Source organism: Chenopodium quinoa, unplaced genomic scaffold (assembly GCF_001683475.1).
Source record: "Chenopodium quinoa cultivar QQ74 unplaced genomic scaffold, ASM168347v1, whole genome shotgun sequence".
Lineage (NCBI taxonomy): Eukaryota > Viridiplantae > Streptophyta > Magnoliopsida > Caryophyllales > Amaranthaceae > Chenopodium > Chenopodium quinoa.
In genome coordinates, this window is record NW_018743919.1 from 312032 (window position 1) to 326185 (window position 14154).

The 14154-nt window shown below is 36.8% G+C and overlaps 2 protein-coding genes across 4 annotated transcripts; both read left to right on the forward strand.

Annotated features, from left to right (window-relative positions):
* The first annotated feature begins 2773 nt into the window (after positions 1 to 2773).
* LOC110687213 lies at positions 2774 to 12945 on the forward strand. Of its 3 annotated transcripts, XR_002504394.1 has the most exons (4): positions 9423 to 9881; positions 10786 to 11853; positions 12268 to 12458; positions 12568 to 12945. XR_002504394.1 is itself a non-coding variant. In XM_021863830.1 (3 exons), the coding sequence occupies exons 2-3, from the start codon at positions 9474 to 9476 to the stop codon at positions 11683 to 11685; spliced, it is 1308 nt and encodes a 435-aa protein (XP_021719522.1). In that variant the 5' UTR covers positions 2774 to 2801; positions 9448 to 9473; the 3' UTR covers positions 11686 to 12144. The 3 variants fall into 3 exon arrangements, 2 of the variants coding, with proteins under 2 accessions (XP_021719522.1, XP_021719521.1); XM_021863830.1 differs by lacking the exons at positions 12268 to 12458; positions 12568 to 12945 and adding an exon at positions 2774 to 2801 and having other exon boundaries at positions 9448 to 9881; positions 10786 to 12144; XM_021863829.1 differs by lacking the exons at positions 12268 to 12458; positions 12568 to 12945 and having other exon boundaries at positions 10786 to 12144.
* On the forward strand, positions 7100 to 8396 carry LOC110687214. The gene is made up of 3 exons (XM_021863831.1): positions 7100 to 7322; positions 7417 to 7589; positions 7860 to 8396. The coding sequence occupies exons 1-3, from the start codon at positions 7272 to 7274 to the stop codon at positions 8029 to 8031; spliced, it is 396 nt and encodes a 131-aa protein (XP_021719523.1). The 5' UTR covers positions 7100 to 7271; the 3' UTR covers positions 8032 to 8396.
* Positions 12946 to 14154: the final 1209 nt, after the last annotated feature.

The following is a 14154-nucleotide window of genomic DNA, read 5'->3' on the forward strand; positions in this document are numbered from 1 at the left end:
TTTAGCTTCCAACTTAAACATATTATCATTGCTGTTTTTAAATTTTGATATAACCGTTCGTGGATCCGCGCAACTTACCCATGCAACATATAGAATGCAGTAAGCAATACAATCAATGTCCAAATATCCCACTATAATCATTTCCGTCTCCACCATATTCCTGCATCAATTATATATTACAATAAATACATTTAACGGATAATACATTTAATTTCTATATTTACACAGAATTAACACAAAAAAAAGCATAATTATATATAATCAAACTTAATTTTTATAAAAACCCAATTCGAATTTTCAAACTAAATTTAAAAATATACCATTTCGAATTTTCAAACTTAATTTTAAAAAAACCTATTTCGATTTTTCAAAATTAATTTAAAAAAAAACCATTTCGAATTTTTTAAAAAAATCATTTTCGATTTTTTTTTTTAAAAAAAATAAATAAAAAACAACAACAAAATCAAAAAAGAAAAAAAAAAAATTTATAAGGGTGGCGTCTGCCAGGGCTGCCACAGCCACTGGACTGGCGCCTGGCAGGGCCGCCTCAGCCAGTAGAGTGGCGCCTGGCCAGGACGCCAGTCTGGTGGTCTGGGCTGGACGCCACTCTGGTGGTTCTGGCGTCTGGCTTGGACGTCCAGGCTACGGTTTGGGCGTCCATCCTAGGCGCCGGAGCCACTCCGACGGTAAACCGTGAATTTTAACGGTGACTTACCTCGTTTTCCGTCGACGACGACGTACCTCCGGCGTCCCCCGCATCTCCGGCTTGCCCTCCGGTCTCCCCCGGCGAGCCAGTACGGCTCCACATTTTTTAAACCGAGATTATTTCAATTTTAGAAAATGGGCATAATGGTCACACCAAATCATATTTGTGGGCTTTATATGGTAATTTGCGGGCGATGTTTAGCGATTCACCTTAAAATACCTCTTTAACCATACACTAATGGACCATCTTACTCACAAATCCACCCCTCCAAAACTCAATTAGCTCCCTCGAAACCACTCAAACACCTTCGAAGCGACCAACCCAACTCTGAAAACCCATTCTAACTCCCTTTAAAGTCTAAACCATCTAATGTGAACACATCTGACTTTCTGAAACCGGCCTTCCATTGCATTCTCTGCAAACATATAACCATTGCATTTCAACCAATTGAACTTAATAGTTCATGCATTAGTTCTATGCACATTAAAAAGGTCACATCCATTTAATTTATAGTTGAACATTGGTTAGAAAAAAAAACAAGCCTCTCGAAAGCTTATACTATATTTCTTAATTCTAGGTTTCTAATGCAAATTTCATATTCTTCTTCCCTTGACTTTCTACATAACTTCTCTCGTTATTAGCAGTCCAGCAAGCAATACACCAATCTTTTGCACAATGGTAAGCAAAGCAGAGTAAATCCTGATCATAGCAATTGATAGATTTGTTACATACCAATCAATGTACACACTATTCAGTAAATCTCTGTTACTCACTGTGAAAAACGTTTTTGTTTCTCATAGTGGCAGTTTCGTAATAAAAATATACCACCGTGACTAAAGTGGTACAATTTTATCATCCATTTCGTAAATAAAATGTACCACCGTGACTAAAGTGGTACATTTTATTTACGAAACTGTCACTTTGAGAAAAAAAAACGTTTCTCACAGTGAGTAATGGGGGCGCCCTCCACACTATTGTCAAATACAAATATAACTATGAACATGTAAGATTTTCAAATCCAAACACTAGTAATTTTCAAATTCAACTTTAGTAGTTTGCCTTTAGGCTTGGAGTTCTACAATAAAGTCTCCTTCCTCGTAAGTCTTGTTCACTTTAGTCAGAAAATAAAAATCTTACATGCTTTAAAGGAATGTAATAAGTTGGCTAAGGATGTGTGGAAGTGCAGTGAGTATCAACATGTTGCTTCTTTTAAGTTGAACAATTTGCTTGATTGGTGCGACACATGCTTCCTTGAGCTCAATGAGACTGATGCGGTTAATGTTATTGTGATTTGGGCGATATGGAGTGCTCATAATGAGTGGATTATGGAGAATGAAACCCGATACCTGATTATATTGTTTGATATGATCTGAAAGTTTGCAGGGAAGTGCACGAGGAAGGAAGTAACTCCATATGAAGAAGGGAGTTGCTGGCCTTCTTAGCCTTTTCGTCTCGATAGGTGCTTCTCTATGAGGGATGTTTTAAGGTAAATGTTGATCCTGCAGTGGTGGGCGATTTGGAGTCTGGTCTTGGTGCACTGATCAGGAACCACAAGGAGGAAATGGTGGGTCGTGCGATGAAGCCGAGCCATTATAAATAGGATCCGTTGGTGGCTGAAGCTAAGGCTGTAGCTTTGGGGAACTAAAGGTTGCTAAGGATTTTGGTGCGCAACACATTGTTCTGGAGAGTGATTGGCTTTAAATTACTCTTAACACTGTTTAAGTTTCACAAATAATGCCCTTCTGTTGCAACTAAAAAGAAACAAATGTATTTCGTATCAAACACCTAATTGGCTAATTAAAGTCCACATCCATAACAAACACATCACCTCTACAGGTTAAACATCTTTAGATAATCCTAACTCTATTATCCTAAATAGAGTTGTCAATTGTTGTGCACGAGTCAGATTAAAGTCGAGTCTATCCATTGCTTAGTATCTCGAATTTGAGTCGTGTAAGTTTATTGTGTCCATATAAATCAAAAGGTGTTTTCAACTCGGAATTTTCTTTAGGTCCAATTAATCCTTTCCTAATTAGAAATAACACACCCCATCTATCCAGAGGCGGTTCGCAGTTGGCACCCTTTAAAAACCCAGGAAAGACCATCTCTTTTTCGATAACAATAATGGCGTCTTCAAAATCACTGGAAGACAAAGCATTTTCAGAGAGTGAAGAAAACATTTGGCTCTTTTTTCGCAAGTCTAGAACCTTCTCCTAAATCTCTTTCAAACCCACTTTGGTCTCTCACGAGAAGAAAGAATGGCGTTAATGAAATCGACACTTCTAGAGATTCCAACCCTTGTTCTTCTTCCTTCGATGATTTTCTCTCTCATGCCCATAAAAATTCCCGAAAAAAGCTCCAAAATTACCGTAAGGAGCTACAGGATGATGATCTTCGAGATCTTGAAGGCGATGGTGATGATGAAGAAGATAAAAAGAAAAATTTTAAAAAAAAGTTGGTGCTCAACACTCTACTCGAACCAAATGGCGAAGAAAAGAAATTTTTTTAAAAATATTGGTGCAATACTATTTGCGGGCCACAACGTATACATGTCACTAAGGATAAAAAAGAAAAATAAAATAAAATAAAATTTTTAAAAAAACCTTAAAACCTAACCCAGCCACCAGCCCACCGCCCCTTAAAAGGTGGATTGCTAAACATCGCCCGCAAATCTCCACATAAAGCCCACAAAATTAGAGTGAAATGACACTTTTGCCCTCAAAGTAAAAAACACAATTTCTTCTCTCTATTCTCTACTTCCACTTTCTCTCTCTAAAAAACTTTCCGAGCGATGTCGAGGCGGCCCGGCAAGGAAGTGGCGGCACCGGCGGCGGGTGGACAGCGGTTTTCCGGCGAGAAGGTATTTTTTATTAATTTTGTTTTTAAAAAATAAAAAAAAAAAGTTCGGAGGCGGTGGCGGCGCCAAGGCCAGACGCCACCACCACGGCGGAGGCGCCTAGGCCAGACGCCGTGACGGTGGCGGCGGCGCCTAGCCCAGACGCCACCACCACGGCACCAGCGTCTGGCCAATGCGCCGCCGCCGTGGTAGTGGCGTCTGGGCTAGGCGCCGCCGCCACCGTCACGGCGTCTGGCCTAGGCGTCTTGTTATATATTTTTTTTTTTAATTTTTTTTTGGTTTTAAATTTGAAATTTTATTTTCGAAAATAATTTTTTTTTTTTTTGTTTTTTTTTAAATTTGTTTTTCTTTTTTTTAATTTTAAATTTTATGTTTCTGATTTTTTTTATTTTGTTTTAAATTTTGTTGCTTTTTTTTAAAAAAATTTTATGTTCCTCTTTTTTTTTTTTTTTTTTATTTTTAATTTTATGTTCTTGTTTATTGTTTTTGTTTTTTTTTTTTTTTTGAATTTGTTTTTTTACTTAAAAAAAATTTAATGTTCCCTTTTTTTTTTATAAATTTTTTTTTAAAATTTTGATGTTCTTCTTTTTTTAAGTTTTTATAATTTTATATTTTTTAAGTTTTGTGAGTTTTTTGTTTTGGTTTAAAAGATGCATTAAAAAAACTTTATTAAAAAAAATTTAATTCAAAAAAAAATTAAAACAAAATTAAACAAACGCAAACAAAAATCCATAAAAAAAACATAATTATAAAAAACAAATCAAAAAAAAAAAACAAAAACAAACAAACAAAAAATTCAAAACAAAAAAAAAAGAAAAAAAAAAGAGAAATTAAATTAAAAAAAAAAAAAAATTTTAAAGCAGCCCCTAGTGGCGCGTGGCCAGGACGCCGGAGCCACGGTGGGGGCGCCTGGCTAGGACGCCGCCGCCATGGTGGCGGCGTCCTAGCCAGGCGCCCCGGCCGTGGCTCCGGCGTCCTGGCCACGCGTTACTCCCATGGGTAAGGCTTCCCCACTAGGCGCCTATGCCACGGTGGCGGCGTCCTGGCTAGGCGCCACAACCACGGCATGGCCTTCTCAGCTAGGCGCCAGCCACCATTTCGTCCTGACGATACGTTACGAACCTCGTTTTCCGGCAACGATGGCGACTCTCCGGTGCATATCGCCGCCGACGACGTCTCTTCGGTGATCCACATTTTTTTAGTGCGAAAAATTTGTTTTCGGTTAAAATTATAAAAAGGGCAAATTTGTTAAAAAATTATAAAATGCGGGCTTTATGTAGTAATTTGTGGGCGATGTTTAACAAATCCCGTTTTTAAAGGGTGCCAAACTGCCAACTGCAAACCGCCTTTGGATGGATGGGGTGTTATTTCTAAATAGGAAAGGGTTAATTGGACCGAAAGAAAACTCCGAGTTTTGGACGCAATGAACTTACACGATCTAAATTCGATACACGGAGTAGTAAGAAATGGATAGACTCGACTTTAATCCTAACTTGTGCACAAAAGTGACTACTCTATTTAGGAAAATATCATTAGTATCATCTAGAGATGTTTAATTTGTAGAGGTGATGTGTTATGGATGTTGACTTTGGAGAATCAACCAATTAGGTGTTCAATACGAAGTACCTCCATTTTTTTAGTTGCAACAAAGGGGATTACTTATGAGATCTAAACAATGCTAGAATAAGTAAAGTAGACTTAAAGAGAGTTAAGAATAAGCAAAGTTGTAAGACTTGGTTAGGTTCAAAACCGTCTTGTTTTGGCTAAAAGTCTTAATTTTGAGCCTTTTGCTTATTGGCCCGACTTAAAAATCACAATTAGCCTCGACTATTGTGGCCAAGTCCTCCAATCAAACAGCCTATTAGTAAATTTGCTTTAGTGAAGGACATAAATCCTACCCAAAAAACCTCTACTAAGTTGAGGTATCCATCCCATATAAAGAACACTTCGTTCTCCCCAACTTCTGATGTGGAAACATATTAAATCGTGGGAGCATTGAATATGTTAAGATATGATTTAGTGATTAACGCCTTTAGGATATTTTTTAGTCTTACTTATGGGAAGTTGTAATTAAGGGGTTAAGATTATTTTCTTAGTACTTAGATGATTTATTCAACAATATTGACAAGCTATGCAATTAAACCAATTAAAGAACCCGGAAAGAGGTTTAATTTTAATTTTAATTTTAATTGTTATTATTATTTTTGGTTGGACACTCTTAATAAGGGTAAATCATGAATTAACCCAAACCTAATTCATATGATTCAATTGCAGATGTTTTCAAGCATGGTTAGGCTAGATTCTAGGGACATAGCTTCCACTGCCGATGATATGCCCATCTATTCATCAAAACAGATGGTAAAATTTGTATATGCTCAAAACATGGCAGTTTTTTATTTTACTTGATTAATTATGAATTGCAATACTTTTAAGCTGCATTTTACACTACATATATACAATTGTGTTTAGAATAATTTTTGCTTTATGTTTAAATTGCCCCAATTTAGATGATTAATCGTTAGTTTTGGTTTTTTTTTTTTCTTTCTATTTTGCTGTTAATTTGCACATTTTTCAGGTAAAATTTGCATATTTCATTAATTATAAATTGCAACTCTATTAAGCTGCATCGACCACAGTACATGTATTAATGTATACACTACTCCCTCCTTCTGAATTAGGTTTGGGTTAATTCACAATTACTTAATTTTTTTTATTTTTACTCTATAAATTAAAATTATAATAAAAGTTTAAAGTCAAACTGTTGCGAGTATAGAGTATTTTGGAATGGTTGGAGTAATAAAAGCTTAAATTTTTTAAGACTTGAGTAATTGCAACCGTTTGATGTTTAGTATTTTCAATTTCTTTCCTTGTTTCTTTACCTGATTTGTTAGCTGGAAATATTGTCCTTGGTGTTTCTTCTCTAAAAATACTTGGAATTTTCGGAGCATTGTGAAGGAGAGAGCATGGACCGAATCAGCGAGCTGCCAGAAGACATTATGCTTGACACTGGTGTCTCAACTAGAGATGAAAGAATTAGTCAGAACCAGTATTGTTTCAAAAGGATGGAGGTACTTGTGGACCAACACTGTTGATCTCGACTTTGATCCTTTAATATTACTCCCAAACTGTAATTGGTGGTGTAGGTGTAATCCAACGCCAACCGAAGAAACTAAGTATTTTGATTGGGAATAATATTGGTGACTCTATTAATAAGTTGAGAGTTCAATTTGCGTGTTCTGCAAGTATTGCACATCATATCGATAAATAGGTTAAGTTTGCATTGTCAAAACGAGTTAAGCACCTTTAGTTGGATATACCATCTTATCGTGGCATGGGCGTGTACTCTCTAGGATTCGATATCACAAAACCATCAATTGCCCTCAAATCTCTCAGGCATTTGCATTTGTTTCATATTCAAGTTACTGGAGAGTTTCTAGATTTTCTTTTTATGGAGTGCCCCTGTTTAGAACATCTCTTTGTGAGGGAATCGCGTGGTATTCATAGCCTCAAGGTCGCATCTTTCAAGTTGATACATTTAACAATAGACGATTGCCCTGAAATAGATGCTTTGAATCTTAGCTATTTCAAACATACGGGTTATGCAAATGTCGATTTCAAGAGTGTCCCAGCACTTGTTGAGGTGATTTTAATTGGGAATTGCTGTATTCCCCCTCTGTTCCGATATGTCGGAAATTTGCACCCTTTGCTATGCAGCTCTCCAGAGTTTCCCTTGACATGGATGTTGAAATCGAAAGAGAGGTTAGTGCATGGTGGAGCCACGGATTGTGTAATTTTAATTGAATCTAATTTGAATTTGAGCTCTTATGTTACCCTTGTTTGATTTCTTTTCAAGGATGATGGTTTTTTGCCAAGAATTTATGTTAATATTCCTGCTCAAGGTCTTCCATGTTTCAGCAACTTAGAATGCCTGGAGTTGAAATGTACTTATGATAATACGATGATCGACTTTCCTAGTATTGCAAGATTATTAGAGGCATGTCACTTCTGCGCGAATTCAAGATGGAGGTAACTAAATCATCTACTCTTATTACTTTCTCCATTTTTTTACATGCACCACTTTTTATATTTGGATGTTTCAATTTAAATGAATCACTTTTCTTTTTGGTTAATAAATTCTCTTGATATCTCTCATATCACATGGGGTTCACTTTTTTCTTTCCCTATATCTATTTTATCTCCAAAAATTGCCTAAGAGTCCATGAATTTAAAAGTGATGCATCTAATAAAACCGGAGAAAGTATTAACTCATTGCATGTTTGAAAATTGGGACTGCAGGTTATTTTGTTTCGGTTTCATGAAGTGGATAAGGAGGCTAGGTGCTGTAGGGATTAGAACCCTTGCCGCTCATGAGCTGGGCTGGGAGGTATCTTTATCAAGAGTATGCAGAGGAGGAGGCGATGATAGAATACAAGGGCAACAACGCATTTCCAAGTCTAAGGGTGTTTGAGTTTGTTGGATTTGTTGGATATGAAGATGATGTTAATTTGGTACTATACATTCTGGAAATGGCCACCCAGCTCGAAACTTTTACGTGTTGCCTATTGGAAGCGTCGGAATAAAATGATTATAACTGTTTACTCCGTATTAAGTTAAGCGGATTGTTTTTAAAATTTTGAAAAAAGTAAATTTACCATAGAAGTTAAGCTCCTCTTCTCTCAATATGCATGTACCCAGTTTAACTTTAGTTGGTCGTCTAATTTAACTTATGGTTCGATAGATGCCATTTAGCCCATGTTCCAAAAACTATTGAAGAAAATAATCTACTTCATATTTTATTGCGGAACTTTACAATAAGAGCTGGAGGTAGGAGGTCGGTTAGAGTGGTTGCTTATGGATGTGTAGTACTGTAGTACAATGTTGCAAGTTTGCAGTACCAACCGTTAACAACTCCTCAACGTAGTACTTGACTACTTGGGTGTAACATGCATTAGCAATTAGCAGTACAAATTAAAGTGGAAGTGCTTGTACTTGACAAATGAAAATAAAGCAATTAGTACTCGTACTACATAAAAAGACTTAAAACTACTTTATGCGCTTCATATATTGCTTATCAACATGAAGCACTCAATTCAAGTACCAAATGACTAAATTAGCTTAGGCACTTACTCATCACAAATATATTGCTCATCAACATGAAGCACTCAATTCAAGTACCAAAATCGGAGAATCTAACAACCGATTTGTGAAAACATCATTGAGTGCAGCATTGATGAAATTCGATTTCGAGTCGATCTTACTTGATTTCAAGTTAATCTTACTTAATTTCGAGTTGATTTTCATCGACGCTGCATTCAATTATGTTTTTGGCATCTCGGATTAGCTTTGTAGTATCTAAGAATTTCTTTCAGGTAAGTTCTTGTTTATTTTTCATAACACAACAATTCTACTTGTTTTATATTTTTCATCGATAGAATAACTTTATCGTTGCAATAGCAAAATTGTTTGTTGCTTCAGTTTGAAAATCTTCAAATCATGTCAAAGACTCAAAGTTGTTGTCTTTACTTGTATTTTCTTCCAAAGAGAGTATACAAAACTACATTTAGTAGCCTTGAAGTTGAATGATACTCGTTAAAATTACATAGCTACTATTCACATTAAAGCTTGTTCATGGATGATAACAAAAGCAACCCATTCAATTGCTCATTTTAATCTATTAACTCAAAACTCATAGTCAAAGACCGTAACTAATTACTTCAATACAAAATCTTGAGATCATTCGATTACACTAATATGACTAATTTCTTAAAAAAAATTAATATATGTAGTATGGTATATAATACTCCAAATTTGTCAAAAAATTATAAAATGCGGGCTTTATGTAGTAATTTGTGGGCGATGTTTAACAAATCCGTTAAAAACCCAGAAAAGACCATCTCTTTCTCGATAAAAATGGCGTCTTCAGAATCAATGGAAGACAAAGCATTTTCAGAGAGAGTGAAGAAAACATTTGGCTCCCTTTTCGCAAGTCTAGAACCTTCTCCTAAATCTCTTTCAAACCCACTTTGGTCTCTCACTGATTCTCAGGTTGAGAAGAAAGAATGGCGTCGTGAAATCGACACTTCTAGAGATTCCAACCCTTGTTCTTCTTCCTTCGATGATTTTCTGTCTCATGCCCGTAAAAATTCCCGCAAAAATCTCCAGAATTATCGCAAGGAGCTTCAGGACGATGATCTTCGAGATCTTGATGGTGATGGTGATGGTGATGATGAAGAAGGTGAAGATGGTGGTGATAAGGTTGATTTGAATGATTTGGATGTTAAAGCTTCTATTGGCTTGGATTCTACTCTTGATAATGAGGTAATTTTAATTTTCAATTTTAGGTTTTTTTTTGGTAAAAAAGTTGTATTGATGATTTTTTAGGGTTTATATTTGATTGAATTGAATTGGGGAGAGTGTGGTTTTGATTGTTTTTAATGAATGATCGTTTGATTTTAAATTACAATGTTGGTTCTGCACAGTTGGATTTTTAATTTTGTTTTTTGGTATTTAATTTGAAATGTTGAATCTAGGGTTTATATGTGTTTCTATTGAATTGGGGAGACTGTTGTTTGCTTGGTAATTTGAAAAAGTTCAGTTCTTATTTGGCTATGTTTTATGATTTATTGGAAGATATGATTGAGTTGTTTGGAAAATACAGTTAGTGTATCAATTGAGAATCATATAAAGTTTGTTGGGTTTAGATGGAGCTCGGAGGACATGGATTAACACTTAACGCTAACGAAGGCGAAGGAGATGAAGGTTTGGGACTTTTGGGAGGGGGGTGCTGGCATTGAAGAATATGCTAATTGGAACTTTGGAAGTATGTGCTTTTATGCTGAGTGTTTGGGGGGTGCGGTAGTGTTTGTGAAATGCTGAAAGTCTTCGGATTGTTTCTGGTTATGCAGTGGGAATTTGCACCGATCATTTAGCCCCTACTTTAATTGGAGTTTGAGGCAGTATTAAACTATAATAGCAGGCTGTTTCATTTGCCTCTAGCTGTTGCTTTATTTTTTAGCTCAGTGGTGGTAGGAAATTAGCTTAATTCTGTTGAAAGTAGTTAATCTTCTTGGGGGTTTTTATATTGTTGTTTCTATTTTTAGCTGCTTTTCAGAAGAGATTGTTGAATTGTGGCTCTTACAAGATCACTGCTGGACAATTTCAAAAATATCATATTTTGCATTTATATGCTAGTCTAATCACTTGTGGGTTTTTGATCTTGCAGGATGAAGAAGATACTTTTGACAAAGTTGCCTTAGGAAGGGAGAATGCTGGTGATCGGTTGTATATGAGGGATGTTACTGGTGGTCATGATTCACATTTTAGCGCTTTGGATGACCTCCCTGGTGCTGTTGGGATTCTTGGGAACAAGGGGAAGGATCCTCGTGCTAATCGCCAGGCTGCAAGGATTAGACTGAAAGAAGATGATGCAGAAGCTGCTGCACAGGCAGAACGTAAACCGGAGCAGTCTCCTTCAACTGCTGAAAGAGATTCTTCTGTGTCAACTGGAGGTCTTGACAAACTGAAGCCTATATTAAAAAGAAAGGAGCGTGAATCAATTTCAAAGCCGTCGAAACGTGTCAGGTTTGACCCTCTTTGTATAAGCAATGATGAGAGAGCTAGTGAAATTCCAAGTAATAAGGCTGAAACTACGGTCCAAGTTAATGGGGCGGAGTTGAATCAGAATGTTTCTCGAGTTCCAGATCATGTTCAAAATCCTTCCAAATACACATGCTATACTCTTGATTCCACTGAGGAAATGGGCAATAAGTCAAATACAGGTGCTTACTTGGAGTTTGTTGAGATGATGAAGGCAAAGAATTCTGTGTCAGGATCTGACTCGGATGTTCCTACTGATCTCCCCAAATCAGTGACCTTTGTTCCTAAGAAAAAGTCTGATACTTCGAAAGGTGCTCATAATGATGAAAGTCTAGAGAAAGGAAGTGATGCAAAGTGTACCCCATTGCAATCAACCTTTCTCGATATGGCAGCTGAGGACCAGGAGACTGAAGCTGGTGACATGGACATTGATGAACCTGAAACAAGTGCAGAGTCCGACAAAGGCATCGTGTTTAGGAAACAGGGTCGTCAGTATCGAAAGCCCCAGGCAGATGAGCCTGTGTAGTGGGGCGTGGCTTGTAGTTGCCTGTTGAACTATTATTTTGCACGACTGCTCTTTTTGGCGAAGGTTGGCTCATTTGTGGAAAGCTATTATTTTAAAAAATATGAAAAGCCACGCCGTGGATGGAATTTTCTACTTGCATAGTCTCGAGATATTCACTTGTACTTATTAGTAAGTTCTGTTTCTCTCGGTGAAATGTTGGATTGAGGCTTATGCTTTCTAGAACTTGTGTTGCTTTCATGAGGACAGGGAGCAGTGTCCTGTTTTATGTTGTAATTGTTATCTGCAATGCTCAAAGCGTGTTTAGCTTGCTTTGACGGGGCAATATTATGCCTTACTTTCCCACCCTAACTGGTGACACTGCCTCCCCTGCAGTAGAAGGCTAATCTATGTGGATGCTGTATTCTGAAAGTTTGTTCTATTAATATTGATACAATGACAGTATAGTCTTAACGTGGTTTATCCTTAACTTTTTTTTACAATATTCTTTATGGATCCTTATTTTTTTTTCCCCGACATATTTGTGTTGCATTACCCAAATTATTTCCGTTTCCTAAATTTATTTAAATGGCTCTTAACATACAGTATTGAAGATTCTGACTCCTGTGAGTATAGGAAGTCCTGTATCATCTGGTTGGGCTGAATTCTTTCGCTCAGGTCCCAGGTCAGACAAGAAAGATGCCTGATATTTTCTCATGCCTGACATCAAGAGATCCCCTTTTTTGCTCTGTCATTGTGAAGAAATTATAGCGCTGAATCTATACTGCAGCCTGCAGGTAAACAAAGTACTATCTCGCAAATTTTGATCTGATTTTCTATCTTCATTGATGTATAATGTTCAATGGATACAAATCATCCGATTACAAATTTGTTTTCTTTTCCTAGCATGGACGCATGGTAAAATAAAAGCGTCGGAGATTCTAAGACTCCACAGGAAGCCCTTTTTTATCTGGTTGTGCTGAGGACTGCTGACTTCTTTGGCTTAGGTTCCGAGCCAGGGTAGAACAAACCATTTATTTTCATGCCTAACGATTCATGCCTAAAGGCCCCCCTTTTGCTCTTTTGCCAATTTGAGGAAAACTGCATATCTCAATCACAAAGCCACATCTGACTCTTGAGTTTTTATCAGAGAGCTGATATTATTTATTTTACTGCATCTGATCTGAAATATTTTCCTCTGTAGAGTCTGTACTGAAGAAATATATAGTGCAGCAAAGCTGACCCATCGTAATGGCCCTTTTACTCTATTGCAAACTTTGATCTGAATTTCTGAGTTGACTCAAGTATAATGTATGTTTTCCAATACCTTACGCTATTAACGTTTTCAAAGCTAAGTTATCTAATGAAATGAACAATGTATAGCTAGAAAAGTGTCATTCAAGGTAGATAAAATGATAGCATTGCAACATAATTTACATACATGCATCATTGCATTTGCTTTATGTACATTTTATCAACACTTTGTTAAATCAATCATCTTTGCCGAAGAACTATTTTTCCCTCAGCATCATCCTTGATAATGGGCAAAACCTCATCCAGTGGAGCATGTCTTCAAATACGAGGCTTCTCCAATTGATGACCAATCTTAGCGAACTTATCAGCTGCTCGATTACCCTCTCTATAAATATGCGTCACCGTGCAGTTCTTTTATAGTGCGTCTCTGAACAATAATGTTTACCAATGTCTCAGCGTCTCCCTCAAGCCACACATTGGTCCACCCATTCTCTACTATAAGCTCAAGGCCTTTAAGGAGGGCTGCCAATTCTGCAATGGTGTTATCTACTTATCTAAACTTTCAATGGATTCTGCATAGTCAAGTAAGAACTTAGCATTATGGTCTCGGAAAACTCCTCCGATGCTTGCTTTACCACACTTGCCCTTACAAGATCCATCAAAGTTCAACTTCGTCCACCTTACCTTAGGCTTCTCCCATGCAACGGGAATAGACAACTTATGTTGGTTCATGACTAGCAATAGTCCAACAGCTGATGGATATTATGCATTTATCCTATGACAACTAAACATTCTTGTTATGAAGGTCAACATATTTACAAATAATACACAAAATGGATCACAACTTGGTATATACTGCCTCTGATTCGTGAGATATAAAAATTTCCAAAGTTGCATATAATACGAACCGGAGGTAGTACATAGAATATACGAAAGCTAAGAAAAACGAAAGAGTTTTTATTTGGGTATATACGTGATGTTAGATACATTTCGTTTGTAAATGAACTAAATAAACTAATGCCCTCATAATTAGAGGAAGCCATTGTTTATCACCTTGGTACTCCTTAGTGTCTCTTCTGCTTCATTCATCCACCCAAGCTTCTTTACTTTCCAAATTCCAACTGATGGTAGTGTTACAACTTTCCTAAAGCACAAAACTGAAATGTTTACCTAGTTCCAATAAACATGTTCATTGGAATATTGGATGCATTAATCGGTGATAATTGAAGTATTGAAGTA